Below are 19,730 nucleotides of genomic sequence, written 5' to 3'. Positions count from 1 at the left end.
AAAAGAGGAATTAGCGATGTGTATGTAATGGCTTTGAAACCAGAGATCCATACTGCTTTTAAGATAGAACTTGTCACTGTATTCGATGCACAGAACATGCCCCCCAAAACTGGGTTATCTGGATTACAATATTATTTGAACACTTTTGTTTAAATCTGTGTTTTTGTGCATTTTGTGCTTAACATTTACTGTTAGTGATTCAGCTTAATTCCCATCTTTATACAGTAGTCATCAAGCACTTGTCAATCTCATACAACTAATTGAATCAATCCAGAGAAAAACATATGTTGTGTGGTACTTATGCACAGCTATTTTGAACTCTGTGGTAATTTCTGATTACTTTACTATTTTACCCACAATTCCTCTGAGTATGTTCTCCATGACATCTCTCTGCAGTGTAAGCTCGAATTCCAGGCCTGCACCTCCAAAAAGAGCATCCACCTGAGGTGTGAGGGGCCGTGCCCGTGTCTACCGGGGCGGGAGGCCATGAAACCCAAGGTCGAAAAGACAGGTGAGTGGGGGTGTCTGCTGCTTTTATGTGGGAAGATAGACTTCTGAATAGAGCAGTGCTACTGTGTGTGGTTCTGTGCTATGTGAGACTGACTACTGCATGTATGTCAGATGGAGTCCAGTTGTTCCCTGTCTGTGGTGCTGGAACGGGCCTGATTGGAGGCCGTACTTGGTGCTGGAATGGGTCCGATCGGAGGCCGTCCGTGGTGCTGGAAGGGGCCCGATCGGAGGCCGTACTTGGTGCTGGAAGGGGCCCGATCGGAGGCCGTACTTGGTGCTGGAAGGGGCCCGATCGGAGGCCGTCCGTGGTGCTGGAAGTGGCCCGATCGTAGGCCGTACGTGGTGCTGGAAGGGGCCCGATCGGAGGCCGTCCGTGGTGCTGGAAGGGGCCCGATCGGAGGCCGTCCGTGGTGCTGGAAGGGGCCCGATCGGAGGCCGTACGTGGTGCTGGAAGGGGCCCGATCGGAGGCCGTACGTGGTGCTGGAAGGGGCCCGATCGGAGGCCGTCCGTGGTGCTGGAAGGGGCCCGATCGGAGGCCGTACGTGGTGCTGGAAGGGGTCCGATCGGAGGCCGTACGTGGTGCTGGAAGGGGCCCGATCGGAGGCCGTCCGTGGTGCTGGAAGGGGCCCGATCGGAGGCCGTCCGTGGTGCTGGAAGACCAGGCTACTTAGGCAAAGGAGTGTTGACATATCAAAATGACAGGTTTGTGTTGTTCGATGGAGGAAAGGTTTAAGTGTGAGTAGGTGCTGGGGATGGTAGAGGACCAAAAAATATCTCAATGTTTTCAGGTGTTCTTGTGATAAAAATATGTATGACATTGTTTCCAGACACCCTTTTATTTTGAAATCTAAAAAAGCTGTATGTAGCGGAAAGCACATCATGTCACAGGATTTGTCTGAGGAGCCAAAGAAGCTTCCAGTGGGAAAAAAGTTAATGAGATGTTCACTTCTGACTTCATAAGTATGACACACACTGGTATTGTTTATGATTTTATGGTTAAAACTTGTATGTAACAAAACTTATGAAGCACAATGCATTATTCAGTAGCACACAAACCTGGTTTTCCAGAAAGCTGCTGTAAGATTGAGATTAAATTGGATTGTTCTCTTATGATTGTGCTTACACATAGCGATGCCATTTGACATATTGTGAACAGAAAATAAATACTGAAATTATTGCTTCTAATGCTAGTTTCATCCTGGTAACACCTTTGACAGACACTAACACTCTTGGGTGTTTCCACGATTTTTATAAATATCTGTGATTTCAAAGGGTCACATTGTTATAAGACTGCAGAGAAAAATGTGAGAGAAAAAAATGGCCTTTTGTCTGTGTTTGGGTTTGTTGGGACAGACTGTGTCCCCTCCGTGAAAGCAGGCATGAAATGTGGTTATTGAAGATGCGCTCACTGATGTCTTATGTGAACATTTCCTCTGGATAATAGCCCGATAACGGCTCCCAATTAGCCTAAATATAAAATCCAATGATGTATTCTAATACGGGGCCCTGTCGCTGTTCCTATCAGTTTGGTATGACATGTTGTTGGGGGCTGTTGCTGCTGACAGCCTATCAAAAGCCACAGGAAGCTGTAAATGCAGATGATGCTTGTTTCTCTTCCCTTCTGTGGGGGATATTGGATTAGATGGTCTGTCAGCTCAGGCCTGCCTGGAGGTCAAATACAGGTCTGCAGAACTCACAAGATGCACAGCTAGAGCTGGGCTCTCGCATGGGTTCTATGAGCTTTAGTATCTGTTTTGCTTAAAGTTATCCATCCATCCATCCATCCATCCATCCATTTTCTGTAACTGCTTATCTCATTCAGAGTCACTTGGGATCAAGAGCCAATCCCGGAGACTCGGAGCACAAGGCATGGAACAACCCTTGATGAGGCGCCAAGCCACTACAGGGCATACTCACACATCATTTTCTTCATGCTATAGTTTTGCAAAATAAACCAAGATCTGAATTTTGAGATGATCAGTCTCCTAGTTATGCATCTGAATAACTAATTATCCAGTCAATTTTCTGACACGCGTTGAGTTTTGTTGTGGAAAGTTCACAGCAATTCTCCAGCTGCCATACTTACGTATTCTTTAGCCAGCATGTTCTGGATGTCTAGGGGCTCAAAGTCATAGCTGTCGGGGTTTGTTTATTATAGCAGCTATTGCAAATATTTGCATAGAGATAGATAAAACATCCCGTGATCGTGCAAATGAGAATTCATTTGTAATTGTCTCGCATTTTATACTGCTGGATTGAACAATGCAAGAATAAACAGCATTAGGCAAAGTACTTCCTTCAAATAGTTTCAGGCGCCGTGTCATTCAGAGCACATACAATGGCACCCTAAGACTGTCCAAATGGAAGTGTACAGAGCATGACTTTGTCTCCGCCTCCCCCGATTAGCAGAAGCATTCTCTATCACCCTAAGAAGGTGAACCTGTAAATGCTTTTTGTGGAGCAATTCTGGGATTGGGTTTCTGTTTGTTGGCCCGGCATGACGTTCCCCTTTGGGTGGTTTGAATTCTGAGTGGTCCTGGAGGCAAACGGGAGCATAATCAGCAGGGAAAATCAGTTTCAGCGTAGAGATGAACATGGCAGATGGCGAGGCGCTGTGCACGGCAGCGGGAGGGAGGATGGGATGGCGGCCGTGCGGCAGGACAGCGTGACGTCCCATCGGTGGCGAACCGTTCCACAATACATGATACGTCCGATCTAGTACTAAGCCTTAGAATTCACCTCTGGAGGCATAATATGGAATATCAAGTAGGTGGACCTGGCACCAAGAACAGAGAATACACAAGTTTTGTAGACAAACACAGGGTCCAGCAGAAACCCTCAAGCATTACGATACTCTCTCGTTTCCAAGGCAATATGCTGGCGTGCGAAACAGACAAGTGGGTGGGAATCAACCATTCAGCAAGACTGTGAATGTCAGATATAGGATGACACTAAACGGCATTCTGCTTGTACATATTTACAAGTAGGTCTTGAAATATAGATTATAGTGTGTTACACATATAGTCATGCTTTTCCATCAGCATACAGGAACCAAACCATACCCGGGCTGTGCGGACAGGCTATTACAGCATGGTTGCTGTAATGGTTTTCCGCTGCAGAAGAGCTGGCTGAGTAAAGGCGTTGGCAGGTTTGGAGAGCGACAGTGATGTAAAACCAAAGAGACACTTATTTACTGTTCACACAGTCTACATCATGATTAACTATGTGCTAATCTTATGGTATCCATCTTATGATAGTGCCAGACTCTAGCAGAATTAGCATTAGCTTGGGTAAATTTACATTATGAATCCATTTTGTTCAGCTGTTCTACAGTATAGTACTTTTTTAAATAGGTGGTTGGAAATTTTAAAGCTCCAAGTTATCGGGACTGTGTCAATACTTCACGATGCTACTAATAATGAATAATACATAGAATGTGCCCTTTTGTCTTTAGATAATCCATGCATGTCGGCACATATCACCAGTATATCCACGCATTTCGACCAATCAGACAGTGGTGATGCAACTAGCTTCATTTGCTCATGCTTTTGGCCCTGCTAGTAAGCAGTGCCATGTGATTTTGGGTACGGCTCGCATAATTTACAATGGAAAACCATCAGTTTGCGGTCAGACTCGGGTGTGGCTTGGATTTTTGTGGCAGAGGAAAAACATAATCAGCAACAGTATACTTTGAGTGAAGCTCTGTGTGAAATGTCATTTCAGGGTGAACAGCCTAGGATCCTCTACTGTGGCTTCTGCAATATGGTTCCTCATAGTTCCTGTCAGACCACTGCATTTAGGGTATAATTCATAACAGCCTTATGTATCTTGGATGGGTTTTTTCTGTACCCAGTGTGAGAAAGCCTGTTTACCTGTCACTACCTTTAACACTTCATTGATATCAGTGGTATGTAGGCGACCTCATGCGACACCGTAGGTATGATCAACAGGTGTAGAAGTTCAAATCTTACAGTTATTTCGAAAGTCAATGAAAGACTCAAACGGCGATGTCATTCCAGTTGACACAGAAGTCTTCCCTGCTCCTGCCGGGAACTCGGCACCGGGCCTGAATCAGAGTGAGAAATCGATACAATAAATTGAATGAAGTGACGCTGCATTCACTTGCAAATGGTGCTATTGTAATAGGCCATCTACTGTTGAACGGCAAAGTTACCAGCAGAAACAGATGCGCTTCCTCCTTAAGGGCTGATTTAACTCGTTTCACTAAGTGTTCCAAAACAAAGATCTAATTTCAGCGGGAAGGTGGGGGCGGGATATAGATTTCTGTGCAGGAATCTATTAGCAGTGCGAGTCTAGTTATAAGTGAATCCAAAGCAAAGAAAGAGTGTGATGGAGAATGGTAGGCTGATTAAAGGCATTGTCACTATTGTTAGATCAAACCATGACATTAATTTAGGTGGACTTATTTGCTAAGGTCAATATAGGATATATTGTTCAGACTAACATGCATGTGGTATTTGTGCAAATGTATGTTCAAGGAAACCATAAACGTCGAATTGCATCTGAGATGCTTTAGCCAAGTCTATCAGTCAGCCCTCCTGTTTCTTGCACAGAATGATGTGCCACCAGTCCCTTGGCAAGGGGGCTGCTATGGTTTTATAGGTGAATTACCCACACCCCCTGGCGCAGGGACAAAGTTCTGTCCTTTTTGCTTTGCTACATTTACGAAAATTGGATTTCAAAAGCATTTGTGGTTTGATGAAACAAACATACCTTGAACCCTCGAGTGAGATTAGGGATAGGCCCTTCTATTACCTTTGACTTCTGTTGCTAGAGAAGTAACAGAGATCACAGGGAATCTTGACAAACCCCAGTGCACTGAATATTACTTTTTAATAGGGGAAATTAACAACAGGCTAAAAGCTCATCACTTGCAATGAGAACAAATGGGGGGTTACCAAAGAAAATTGGTGCCAGTTAATGAATTTGCCTGTTATCTGGTGTTCAGTATCATTAGTCACCCACTCTTCATTCTAGGAACCTTAGAAGTAGTTGTTCCTTTAAGTGGCTTTCTGGCTGATTAATTACTACTTCTGGGCTAAGTTCCCGAGGAAAGCTCTGTCAGCCGAGTTCACTTCAGCAAGCCAGCATCCCGAGCTGACGGGCACGCTGTACTCACAAAGACCTGGCTTTCTGGGCTGACAGCGGGAGCTGCAGCTTTCTCATTACTGCCTCCTACTGGCACATGGACAAATGCTGCGATAGGAGGGTTGACAGCTGGGAGGCAGGGACTTTAGCCATGGTCATCGTGTTCCGACTGTAGTGTCATAGGTGTATGGAAGACACCTTTTCACTCCTACCTGTCTGTGCAGTCTAAGTCCATGCAGAAGTACATGGGTTGTGTTTTTTCTGGTATGTCTTTCATACAACTGTCAGTGTACTTTTTTGTTCTTTGTTTTTTCCAACTGTTCTCTGTTTTCGGTGTTTGACCATTTCCTTTCCTATGGTAAAAGGCCTTGTTACTAGGGGTGGGGTTTGGCTGAGACCTCCAGAATTGATATTATTTGTATATTTGTTTGCTATTTTGATATATATAGCAATATTTTATGTAGTGGTACATTGGAACACAACGGTAATTTGTTCCAGAAGACTGGTCGAGTTGCGATTTGGTCCCCCGCTTACAGCTGCTCTGGTCAGTTTTAATGTCGCTCCAAAAAAGAAAACATCTGCATTTTATTTTAATTTTAGCTTAAACTGTAGCCTGGCTAACTAAGCAGCCAAATCCAAATTCAAGCAGAAATGATTTCAAGATGTGAGCAGGTGACGTTCGAGATTTTTTCAAACATGCTGCTCTGCGTTCTCTCCTGCTTCTGCCGAAATCCTTCCACTCCTGTTCAGCTCACGTGTTCTGGTCTCGATCCAAAAAAGTTTTGTCGTGTTCCGAGTTTTCAGTCAAGTTGCGGCTAGATTTTTCTCCACAAACCCGTTCAAGGTCTGCATTAATAGAGTTGAAGACGTCTCGACCCATACAAGTTTTAGCAGGAATGGTTGAGTTCCAAGATTGCATTCAAGGTAGAAGTCAAAAAAAATTCAACAGACCCATTTGATGTGCGAGTTGGTTAAGAGGTGTTCGAGTTCCAAGGTTCTACTGTAGCTTAGAACAGCTTAGGTCTACAGTTAAAGTAAAGATAAGGGCTGTAACGGTACACATATTCATCATGTTCAGTTCAGAATGCACAATGAAACAAATGAACACATTTCTTGACATGAGTGACACCTAAATTTACAAGTAGATGCTGAGCACATTATGGTAATTGCAGCCTGAGTTGGTTATGAGCTAGTACTGGAAGCTGAAAGACCCTCCCACATCACTTAAATCAGTACTTTGGGAACAGCTTGGTTTCCCAATAATTACACCAACACTGTAGAGAGAGTAGCTTATGAGACTAAGACTGTCTGTCGGATCTGTTATAGTGAATTCTGATGTGTTGTTGGAAACACATTCAATATGCTGACTCATTTGAGACAACATCATCTGAGTGTTTGTAAGACCAGAGTAAAGCAGAAATAGTCACTGAATGTTAGTCTCCCCGTGGCATTTAAGACGCTTTTGCCTCGAAATTCAGACCTGGTTCTAAAAATAACTACAGTTATTGGGGTATGTACTGCAACAGATATGCAGCCATACTCACAGAGAACAAAGGATATATTTTACTGTGATTGTTATGATGCAGTCTTATTTTTGAATTTTTTGTTTATTTTACATATTTATTTTTACTGTGCAAACGATCGACTCTTAGCTTTTGTTATTCAGACACTTTCCTTGTGTTTGGTTTACAGCTGTCTTTATATTGTGTTTGCGGTTTTAATAATAAACAATTTCAAAGGAAATTCTATTTTCCTGCTGTACCAATATTGCACCAAACCATGAATCCAAGCAAACGGCTGTACTCATGTCTAAGTGTGTCTGCACACGCTTGCTCATCGACAATAGCGCTGTGCCATGTCAGTCCCATGTCATGCTGTGTGTAACGGGGCAAGTATATTAGAAGTAACAAATGTGACCAACATAATCGATTTTTAACTCATGGAGATATAAACATCGCCACCATCGTGATTTGTAACAGATTTCACCTTGCCCTTCCTTGTTACACCGTTGTCCAAATTTACGTTGGATATGTCTTGGGGCAGGTGCTTTTTGGATCCCTTTCTGAAAGGCAGGTGTTTTTTTGGAGATAGATTTCGTATTAAAGGCAGTAATGTCTTTATAGGGCCAGGTGTTTTTAGGACAGGAGCTGCAGGCCAGCGAGGATCACAGCTGCACCGGCAGCTTGTGTGGTGACATTATGGGGGGAAGGGCTCAGTTGTGGGATGCTGACTTTCTGTAGCGAGATGCCGTGACCCTATAATGGCTCCACTGCTGGGAAGGTAATAAAACACCAGCGCAGCTCAGCCTACACCTGCACATGTGCAGCGGGGTGGCATCGAGGTGACTGCAGTCTCCTCCTTTAACCAATAACAGATAGGCCTTGCGGCCCGTCCTGGCTCCAGACCATGTCCTCCCCGTGTCTGTCTGCTAGGTTCTTCCCGCTGCACCAGTGCTGTTGCTATGTATCTGATTACTTTCCCCACCCGAAGAGGCACAATTATGGTGATCGTATATATGATGCGTCCGACTTTCTCGACATCCTGATTGAGTTCGATGTGTCCCTGGGTCTACAAGGGAGGGGCTTGCGTTTCACTTCTTTAACCAATCACAGTCTGCATTGTATGACATCACCACACTTGTCTGTTATTCTCTCATTTTCAAACTCAAGGCTTCCAGCCACCGAGCTATTGGGCCAGGGACAGTGTACGGCTCAGCAGGCTAAGCCTCTGAGCCGGTTCTCACAAGGTTGCTTGTTCAAGCTTTATTAGTGATACTATTATCATCCTGAATTAAAGACACGCCCCTCCGTTGCTCCATACAGCCTTTGCAGGTATGCATGTTCCTGTGTTGTGTCTATGTTCTATATCTATATCGATGACATGTCCCTTAATAAAAGGCATATGCAATAAAACAGGTGCTTTACAAATCTGTGCACCTTGCTACTTAACAGAAAATCCTGCTTTTAAATAATGTGGTGATGTCATGATGTACCTCTGTGATTGGTTAGAGAAGTAAAACACAAGGGACCCAGGGACACATCGAACTCTGCAAAATCAGGACGCGCCCCCTCTTTCCACCCTACAAACTTGCACAGTATTGCTGCACTACATCTGGCCCCTCGCAATTTGCCTGCAAGAACTAGCACTCTTCTGATCTGACATTTCAGCGCACACAACCCACATGATGCTGAAACCTGTACAAACCCATCCTATACCTAAACGAGCCCAGTCCTGGCTGTACAGTGATATACTCCCACCACACACCCATTAACTCATATCCACCATCCTAATGATATCCACACCACAGTATTCTCTCTAAAAATAGCCTTGGTGCCTGTTTATAAAAAGGAATTGCTTTCCTTTTTAAGTGCATCCATATGTGTGACCAGAAGTGTGCGTGATAATCTGACTGCAGATTGTTTATTTTTATCTTTCCTGTCTGTATCCTTGTCATTCTGTCTCTAGAAAATTGTGGCAACATAAAATTATGGATTTCCTCTAGGGGAAATATGCTCAGGAATGGGAGGTAAATGGACTTCGGTTATATGCCTGTTTGCTCAGGAAAATTGTCTCTCTTTACTGGCTAGTGGAATTAGGTGGAACTGCTGTGTTTGGTTTTCAGTCACCCCACTTATAGGAATTAGATGTTTCACATGAGAAATCTGTCAGGTTGGCTGTGTCACACTGCTTTAATCATATGTTTCCTCGCTTTCTATCACACCTTCACTGTTCCCAAGTTCTTAATGCAACTCTATTATTTTAGCTATCCGAATGTCTCCTTTGCAGTACGGTGCCTCGAATTTTTATCCTTTCTGAGTCAGGGAAAACAAGGAAGGTCAAGTCTGTGCAAGACGTTATATGTCATATATGTTTGATTTCCTCAGTAGAAGACAGTTAGCCAGTGAAATGCAGCCTATGCAGGAATGATGTCATCTTTCTGTTTTAGTAAGAATTCTGGCAGCTGCATTTTGAACACGCTGAAGGGTATTCAGCAATACCTTACAGTAGCCTAGTCGCAGCAAACTATGATGTAATAAAGGCATAGATAAGTTTCCCTACTATTCTGAAAGACAGATTGAGTGTATTTTCAAGATGTAAAATTCTAGCCTTAAGATATTTTAATTTGACTGTCAAAGAGGAGATCGGGATCCATGACAGCTCCAGTGTGTTTATCTGGCTATGTTATTGTCAGTGTCAAAGTTCATCCCAAACCTTGAGTTTTTAAGGAAAGAATCCTTCAGAAAAAAGTCCAAGAACTTAGATTTTTTTCTACATTACTGATGTAAAAATTGGGAATGTTCTGGAAATTTTCAAAGGTTCTTTCAGTTTCATCAAGACACTCCTACTGTACAGACATAATAGCACATCTCATGCTGTAATGTGGTAAGTGCATCAGATACAGGCTGGTGTACAAATGAGAAGTAGACAGTCTAACAGGCTTTTTCGGGCACCATGTTTGACTGCAGCAGTCATTTAATTACACAAACTGTTTGAAGCGCACAGTCTGCAGCCTGAGAGCACACAAACCCCGAGATGAGGTACAGTTTCGGATATATTCATTATAATCTGGTGGCCTGTTGTGTCAAAAGTTGACCTTACCTGTAAGTCTAAGAAAGCAGGAATAGAGACAAGTATTATTAAATGCTTGTAGAATGTATTCTTCTGCCTGAGCAAGTGGCATTTTTCAGATTCATTATTTTTAAATTAAGGAAAAAAGTCGGCTGGTGGAGAAAAACCATTGCAGTCAGTAAGATTATGCTTCTGAGCTGCCTGAAAGTGAGTATAGTCAGAAATCCTATTATTTAGAAATAAATTATCATTCTTAGATTCAGTTATTTCAATTTTTAAAGTTACAGTTCTGTTGGCATGCATACAGCTTAGAAAACACAATTTACAGAAATTCCTTTGTCAAGTTGGTGGTGAAGGACTTGTGTACCGCTGTCCTTTGGAAACGTTTTATGTGCTATGGATTATCTATAATGAATCCATGTTTTTTATGGCACTCCTGTCACAGTAATCCCTAGTAATGCATTTAACGATTATCACTGTTAGTTTCTTAGTGTGACCCCTTTTGTAATTTCTCAGCATTGCTTCTTGATTCTTTTGTTTGAGATGCAGAATGTTAAAAATGTGTCAGTTTGATACATTGGCATTTATCAATGAACACAATTGTTCGAAATCCCTTTCAGTTTTCTTAGGGCTCACGTGAAATTTCATATGCATGTTGGTGCTCGCAAGCGTCTGCTCCCATTCTAGTACTTCAGCACAGGTTATAAAGCAGAAGTGTTACAGTAGTAGTCATGGAAAAGTCAGACGCACAACACAGGCTCATGATGTCATTCACCTTCAGTGCCTGATGACGGCGATGGTGGCAACCTTTTCTATGGACTTGTATCTCCTCTAGGGGATGCAATTGTGAGCAGTGTTATCTTATGCCACTAGCTTTCTGTTGCTGTTCTAATGTTGATGTCTGGCTTTGTTATTGTCCCAGGAGAATCGGCTTCTTCCTCACTTGATTTGAGGTGGGTGATCGTCAGTTATGTGATCTTTCGACTTGCAGCCATACGTCTCCAGAGGCCGGATTGGACTGATGGCCGCTTCAGAATGTAAGAATGGTTCAAAAACTACTGGAGCATTTGAACCTTCAGGTCTGCAAGAGGTTCAGATCACAAATCCCTTCACCTCCAACGCTGACCCCCAAATCCCCTCTGACCTCGGGTCTTGCATTCATCTCCTGCTTCAGCACCTGGCTGAACTGTACCCAGTCCTCCATTTTTATCACTCTCCTTGCATTCCACCAAAGCATTTCTCAGTCCTTTTGGAGGATAGAAGCACAGCTCTGAAATGTACCCAGCCTTACCTCTGCAATCCTTTCTCACTGAAGTACATTTTTTTCTATATCTGTGCAGCCGTGATTGACGGGCACCAATAACGAAGGGACCTGTTTTCATGATGGGGCGGGAGGAAAGGGGGAGGAAAGGCTTGAATTGGCAGCTCTCTGGTGGCCCAGCTGACAGGTTATATTCAGACTGCATTCAGGCAGTCGTGGTGCAGGACACTGAAGGTGGGAAAAGGGGCAGTGCATTGCTGCCTAACTGACAGAATCATGTAATGCAGACTTGCCTGAATGTATGTCCACAAGTTAATATTGTTCAGGTGGTTTTTGTCCTATCTTTGTTTTTTCACGGCAGTGTGTGTGTTGGTGGGTGTGTTTGTATGTGTATAAACACACAGACACACACACACATACATACACACGCACACTCACACACACAAAGTACAATTGTGTGAATTGTGTTTATCAGTTGCGTATAAAGAGTCACATTCACAGAGTATTCAACTGGTTGGTTGAAACAAAATTTTGGTCTGCAAGTGTCCAACTGTGTGTGTGTGTGTGTGTGTGTGTGTGTGTGTGTGTGTGTGTGTATATATATATTCTTTGTTTAGTATACTGTGAGTTACACCCCCAGGCAGAACAATCAAAGGCTGGCATGAGTAGGTTTCATGCCATAGACAATGAAGTGGGTTTTGTAATGTTGATACATATGAGATATTATGCAACCAGTCACAGCAAATCTTTTGCATTGTGAATCCCAGTGGACTGTCAGTGTTTCATTGGTGCAGAGGGTAATTATGCCTCTTCGGTCAGGGTGCAAAAATAGTATATCCAGTCGACCTGGGACAAAGAATCTGGATTATGAGGAGCACATTGGGTCAGAACCTTAGATATGGGAGGTGGGGGCAGGCTCCATGCATTATGTTGGGTTAGTTTAGCTCGATTGACAGATGCGGCTTTCTGGTGTCCCTGCCCAATAAGGGTGATAGCTTGTGAGTTTGTGACACTACGAAACCCTGCTTCCATTGTTCCATTGTTTGGGATGAAATGTTTTACAGTGCAGGGAACAACAGTAAGAAAAAAAAATCTGCAACAAAATTAATTTGCCTCTGTAATCAGGACCCTGCATAATGCAATAGGTTTATGTTAGCTTACTTTCCACTCTACTCTAATACCAAGTGAATTGTGGATGATCCTGTTTAATTGAGCTTCCGTCATGGCACAGTGCAGCCTGAAAGTCCATGGCGTTTCTTCAGCAGACTTTGTGTAGGAGGCCAGCCACCTGGACGGCTGAGCTTTCCCGACGGAGTCAGGGCTCCATCTGATGGACGAAGCACTATGCACCAGGAAGCTGGACCTTAAGAACATGATGACATTGCTGTCATTGCTGAAAAACATCAGCATACAAACTTTCATGAAGGTGCTGAATGCTGAGCCCATTCAGGTTCTGCGTATGTATCAGTCAGTTCTTGAAATTTATGTATTGGAAGCAGGAAAAATGGGCAAGCGTAAAGATCTGAGTGACTTTGACCAAGGCCAAATTATGATGACAAGACGACTTAGGCAAAGCATCTCTAAAACAACAGGTCTTGTGAGGTGTTCCTGGTATGCAGTGGTCAGTACCTACCAAAAGTGGTCCGGGGTCATGGGCAACCAAGGCTCATTGATGGACATGGGAAGCGAAGGCTAGCCCGTCTGGTTTGATCCCACAGGATAGTTACTGTAGCACAAATTGCTGAGAAAGTTAATGATCGTTATGATAGAAAGGTGTCAGAAAACACAGTGCAGTGCAGCTTACTGCGTATTGGACTGCATAGCCCCAAACTGGTCAGAGTGCCCATGCCGACACGTGTCCTCCACCAAAAGTGCCTGCAATGGGCATGTGATTGTAAGAACTGCACCATGGAGAAATGGAAGAAGGAGGCCGGATCTGAGTCACATATTCTGTTACACCATGTGGATGGCAGCGTACATGTGTGTCATTAACCTGAAGAAAAGGTGGCAACAGGAGGCACTATGGGAAGATGGCAAGCCAGTGAAGGCAATATGATGTTCTGGGCATTAACCTGGATGTTGCTTTTACACATACTACCTACCTAAACTTAGTTGCAGACCAAGCATGCCCTTCATGGCAATGGTATTCCCTGATGGCATTGGTCTCATTCACCAAGGTAACGCACCCAGTCGCACTGAAGAACTTGCTCAGTGATGGTTTATGGAATTTTCAGGTGCTGGTTGTCCTAAGTTCAAGGTGGTGACATGGTCCCCAAATTCCCCACATCTGAATCTGATCGAGCATCTGTGGGATGTGCTGGATAAAGAAGTTGGATTCATGGAGGCCCCACCTCACAACTTACAGGACTTAAAGGATCTGCTGCTAATGTCTTGATGCCAGATACCACAGGACACCTTCAGGGGTCTTTTGGAGTCCCCCGATATGTGCTCTAGCGGTTCTGCAGCTCACAGTTGGTTTTTCTGTCAATGAACAATGAATTTCAGCAAGCATTTTCAGAGAGCAATTTCCTTTTGGGAGGCCTCACAGCTTGGTCGTGAGTCATATGTCGTTATCTGTCCATATAGAAGTTTAGACATAAAGGGAAGTTGGGAAATAAGGACATATTGGATTGGATTCTCTGTAACGTGGGTGTTGAGCATCAACATCCAACAATCCATTATTGAGGCTTGTATGGGATTATCTGAGATGACTACATAGTATATTGTTGTATACAACTGCACTATAGTCACACAAGGAAGGAAACTATACAGCTATATCTATGATTTTACTGCATGTTGGATCACAAAAGCAAGTTTTGTTTTGTGTTGTTCTTCAGGACTAAAAGAGATTGTATCAGTTGTTTACCAAATTTAATCCAGCTTTATAAACATAGTCACAAGCAGGTAGGAGGTGCATGATGAGTTGAGTGGATGCTTATTGGCCAGGCTGCCGTGATTCCCAGCTGAGGACGCAGACAGTGCCGCCTACACCTAAGCTATGTGGTTTGGCATGGCTATGGATGTAGGAGTGATTGTGGAACGAACTGAAGTGACTTTTGCACTGGCCTGACCTGAGAACATGCCCTGAAGCACAAGCAGCTGTCAAAGCAACTTAAATTCAGTAGCTGTCATCACTGCGGGTGGTTATAACTGTAAGTTCCTCGAAATACTTATTATGTTTCTGTTTTTTTCATCTAAAAATTGTCTGTGCTTCTCCTATGGGCCTGTTTTTCAAACAAGGAATCACTGCCTCTATCACCCTTTGCTGTCACACTCCACACCCCCTTTGTGGGAGTGGCTTGTTCTAAACATGTCCAAGAAAAGAAGGATGACCGCACCACCTTTAACTTCCAGAACTTCCAGCAACGATCAGGGAATGACACAGGCTGTACTTCTAAGATTTGTGACATTTCCAGGTCCAGGGTTTTTTAATTGATTGTGATGATACGGCGTTTGGCACTGAGTAGAGGACACAGGGAAATCATGCCAAGTGCCCCTGCTTGCCTGCTATAGAGATGCATTGTAGCTGCCGGCCCTGTCTTGCATCAATGCTCTGCCTCTGTCACCTTAATATAACAGCTGTTAGTCCTGGTGTTTATGCCCTAATATTTTACTCTGTGGGTATTTTCAGACAACATCCTAATGATGCTGCCATTAATGATGTGCCAGTCTCTTTCTACAGCTTAATGGTCCTAAATTCTCAGGTAATACCCCTCACCCCTACGTGCAGCAGTTGAATCAGGTTAAGTTATTTCTTCCAAGGTTGCAAACATGCATACCGTATTTTTCGGACTACAAGACGCACCTAGTTTTAGAGGAGGGAAATGAAGAAAAAAAAGATTCTGAACCAAATAGTGTCCTAAAATGTTTTATGTCAACCATGTAAAATTAACAGTAGTCAACAGCAGCATGTCAATAGCAGCATGACCATTATCACTGTCATTAACAAAGTCGGTAAAAACCAATAAAAGTATAAAAGTACAAAAAAACAAGGAGTCACTTCAGTAACAAAATAGGATAGACTTTCATATGTATGTATGAGCCATTGACACCTGGCCAAATCCCCCCCCCCCCCCCCCCCTTTTATGGCGCTCATGGGGATGTATCTGGATCACGTTTAACCGTTTTTCAGCAAATTATTGAATTTATTATTGAATATTGTATTGAATACGCGCTATTTAGAATGTGAATTGCGATCTTCCGGTGACAACGGTACTACACGCCCCCGATGCAGGTAAAACAAAGTAAGGTGACATGGTTAAATTTTTTGCCGATTTAACCTAATTTTAAAAACTTTAATACTTCCGACAATGGACGTTTTGAAAAGAAGACAGATTACGGATTTAGTCAGCGTTTTTTTCATGATTCTACATTAATATTTCAGCGAGATATAAACTGAAATATATGCGAAAAGTACACTGCATTGCTGGTGATGCACTCGACCCCAGAGCAATATTCAAACCATAAGACCCAGTGACTTTATATCCCCACTTTTGGGGGACAAAAACAGCATCTAATGGTCCAAAAATACGGCATATTATAAATATTTAACATGTGTTTTTTTGTATATTTTGTTATTGACATGGACCGTGGTAATGTATAGATGGATAAAGGATAGGAGTATTATGCCTTCTCCCTTCAGTACAAAGGCTAAAATGCTTTAGATTTCATGCTTCTTCAATTAATTACACACGGCTCAAACAGACGAATCAGTAGGACAAATGCTGCTGGCTGACATTCATAAGAAAATATGAGATAAACTCCTTAACTGAACGATAAAGGTCGGGAGAAGGAGGAGTGATTTTTGTGGTGATGTGGTCGTTTTTGCTCCACCTCCAGCATCTCCTTCTTGGGCTCCCAGTGAGCACTGTTACGTTTTTCTTTTCAGGTAAAGTTTTTCATTCGAGAGCTCTCCTGAGAAGGCACAGATACATGGTTTGCTAAACTTTTCTGACAAATGGGCTTATTGTGCTCTGGAGGGTAATGAATGTGAACCTGCAGCCCGTTAGCAAAGAAGGTTACAGTTTATTCTTCGGTATCCAACTATGATCTGTCCGCTCGTCTGACCGGCTTGTCTGCTTCTCGCTCACCCGCATGCTGCAAACCTGCTTGCATCTGACTCTCACTTTGCATGTATTTGACTGGTCTGTGACTCAACTAGCTGCCAGTTGTCCTAAGTGAGCTGCTACAATCTTTGTAGTCTTCGAGTCTTCAATGTTCAGGAAATTGAACAGGCCTCTGTGAAAATGGATTATTTGGACTCTGCTAAAGGCAAAAGAAACATTTAGAAAATTGCTAACTGAAAGCCAAGAGCCAAATATAAAAGCAGCTTCAGCTTTCATTAGCCCAGTAACCTGAAGTACATACTGTAAGTATTTAACTGCATAGTCAAGTGTACCTCTAGGAATTTTCTAATTGTATTTGGTTTCTTTCCATAAAATTCACAGAATGGCACAATTATTACATAAGTCCATTCCAAAAAACCAAATTGGCTTTTCTGAATGCTGTCCTGCTCCACAGAATGTTCCCACATACTCCCTGGATACTTGCATTATCTTGCCACCATGAAGTTGCCCAACATAAACAGAGGAAGCCCACAGGTCCCTGTATGTTTTATTCAGGCCAGAAGGGAGCAGGCAGCGTCATCGTGTCACTGTTGTGAAGCTAGAAACCTCGAAGATTCATAATCCTCCTCCCTTTGGACTTCAAGCAGCCGCTCTGCCGAAACGCAGCCTCGGGTCAGTGCTACTCGGCCCCGTTCCCTTGCTCATCTTCTGGAAGCGGAGAGCAAAGTTGCCAAAGATACCGTGAATCATGTAATCTCCGCATGCGCCTCACTGTGACTTATCTCAGAGGCATTTCACTCTGCATGCTTTGGATGTTGCCCATAGGAGGCTCACTGGAGGAAATAAAGGGCATGGAGGTTTTACAGGCTGAGTTTAGCGTCCACCGCCCCTGAATGGTACAATAAACAGAGCGGCGGATCAGTTTCAGATGCGGCCGAAATGAAGTCTGGCTTTGAATGTGCCAGAACTGTGAGATTTATGTGTTTCGAACAAGGCCACTCTCTAGGACCATATTAATTTGAAGGCACTTTCGGGGTTTATTTATAATACATAAGATCTATTGCAGTGTCTGCCATGGCTGTGTCGCTCTGCAGTCTATATGTCGTGGTGTTTTCTAGCCGAGCAGCTCCCTTGCAAAGAGGAGGCCGGAGAAGTTTTTACGCGCACGGCCATCTGTAGGTCAGGCCGATGAGGAGAAGCTGGCTCAGCTCTATGAGACAACAGCCCAGTTTTGTTATCCGCAGGCGTCCCTGCCCCGCATCTTTTTCGACTTGGCTGGCGTACTTGCATCTAGGCCACTGTGTCACAGCGGTGAAGCTCTCCCCAAGCCAGGCGGTGTCATCCTTAATCCCAGGCCGCTTCCCAAGGTCACAGTTTATCACCGTCATTGCTGTGGAGCTGCCTGATGAATGCCGCTGCTCTTTCTATTCCGTTGTCATTACTCAGAATCCCACTCATTTTCAGCCAATATTCTGCATTCTAGAAGTATAATGAATTATGATAATCTTTCATGGGTCCTGGCTTATATTGAGGAAATGCCTTTACATGATGACTTATCTCATGTGGCTGGTCAATATATTCGGCATTTTAGCCTCTTATTATTTGACAAACATCACTTCTTATAACTCCAAAGAACTTGAACAAAAAACAGGTTGAATAAATCAATTGTTGTATAAATACAAATGAAATTCAGTATAGTTTCATTTATGGGCCTGTTCCATTTAGTAGGTATTTCTCAATGTGGGTCACACTTAACAGGTCTGTATGAATGGCAGAATTGATTTTCAGGGTCATGTTTCAGGCTTGCTAGTGTGTAGCTCCTACAAGTCTGTTGCTCAGTGCATGCTTCAGTATAATACAGAACAGATATGATACAGTACAAGTGATTACCTGGAAAAATCGTCTGGTGAAAGCAATTACAATCTACCATAGCATGAGACTATGCTCTTAAAGTCACATTCATTACTGGTGCATCAGCTAGACATCAAACATCTCTTCTCCTTCGTTGTGATACTTTTGGTTTTTCTAAACATCTTTCTCGATCATCTACTCGAGCATAACATTTAGCATAATTGTGAAATTGGCCGTTGTGATGTCATTGTGACATCCGGGTATGTGGTTGAACCGTGTTTCCATGTTGTCTAACATCCATTTATTATTATTTTTTTATTAACGCATTTTAGATTTCTTTTCTTTTTGTTGATGACTTACAATCCTCTCTGCTTCATTACATTGTTTCACCCTAACCCTGGCCCTGACCCACTCACCTTGCATATTGTTGATCTGAACACTGCCCATTGTAAATTGCCAGGCTGGCATCGTGCTGGACGAGCTGCTATGTGGCGTTCAGCACCGTCAGAACAAAACCAACACCAATGATTTACATACCCCCCAAAGCACCTGCTTAAAGCAGTTATGTTTAATGTGCTGGAATAAATATTTCTTGTAAGCACAAAACAATCTTTACATGCTCCTTTAGTCCCAAAAGCTATTAAGTGCACATTTTTCCCCTTTGTAATATTCTCTTTATTTTCTGTTGAATGTTGTGTGTACAGATTCTGATAAATAGACCTTGTGATCGTGTTTCTACTCTTGAATGTAGCGAGACTCCTTAAGCAGGTGGAAAATGCTGCCAGTATTGTACATATATCACATCTAGTAAAGGCCGCCTTCATGGGCAAATAAAGGGCCATTAATAATTACTATAACCACTAGTTACTCTCATTTCTAAAGATAAACAATCTTTTATTACATTGGTGCTGTCTGTGCCTTTCCTTTTATTTCAGTCTTGGTAATGAACGAGTTTTATGTGGTGTTTACGCACATTTATCATTCATTATGAGCTTAGCTTGTGGTTTCCAGAAAATGCTATGTTTAATATATTAAATATGTAGTGGAATATTAATCAGTTTCTCTTCTAATGTTATTGTGCATTTCAATTAAGTTTTATGCGACGACCAGCAGAATGTAATCTTGTTCATGCAGGCATTTAACTTAGAGTGTTCCCAGCTATAATGACAATAGAAGTTATGACATTTGGAAATTAAATTCTTGTCATTGATTTAAGAGTCATATTTCTCCTTTGCAATGGTATTTTTGTCATCTCTCTGTGTTCCGATATCCCTGACTGTCCATGCGCACATTTGCCTTATCAGCCTCCAGTCATATACCAAACCTATCTGTACTCATGTGCCTCCATTTGTCTGTGCTCATA

The 19,730-nt window shown here is 42.9% G+C and overlaps 1 protein-coding gene across 1 annotated transcript in view; it reads left to right on the top strand.

Annotated features, from left to right (window-relative positions):
* spock1 (SPARC (osteonectin), cwcv and kazal like domains proteoglycan 1) overlaps positions 1–19,730 on the top strand; it is a 208,702-nt gene that overhangs the window by 157,919 nt on the left and 31,053 nt on the right. The window contains exon 7 of the mRNA XM_049029730.1: positions 397–511. Within this exon, the coding sequence (XP_048885687.1) occupies positions 397–511 (115 nt within the window). The remainder of the gene's footprint in view (positions 1–396; positions 512–19,730) is intronic.

Source organism: Brienomyrus brachyistius, chromosome 10, assembly GCF_023856365.1.
Source record: "Brienomyrus brachyistius isolate T26 chromosome 10, BBRACH_0.4, whole genome shotgun sequence".
Taxonomy (NCBI): Eukaryota; Metazoa; Chordata; class Actinopteri; order Osteoglossiformes; family Mormyridae; genus Brienomyrus; species Brienomyrus brachyistius.
This window is presented reverse-complemented; position numbering and strand designations above follow the sequence as displayed.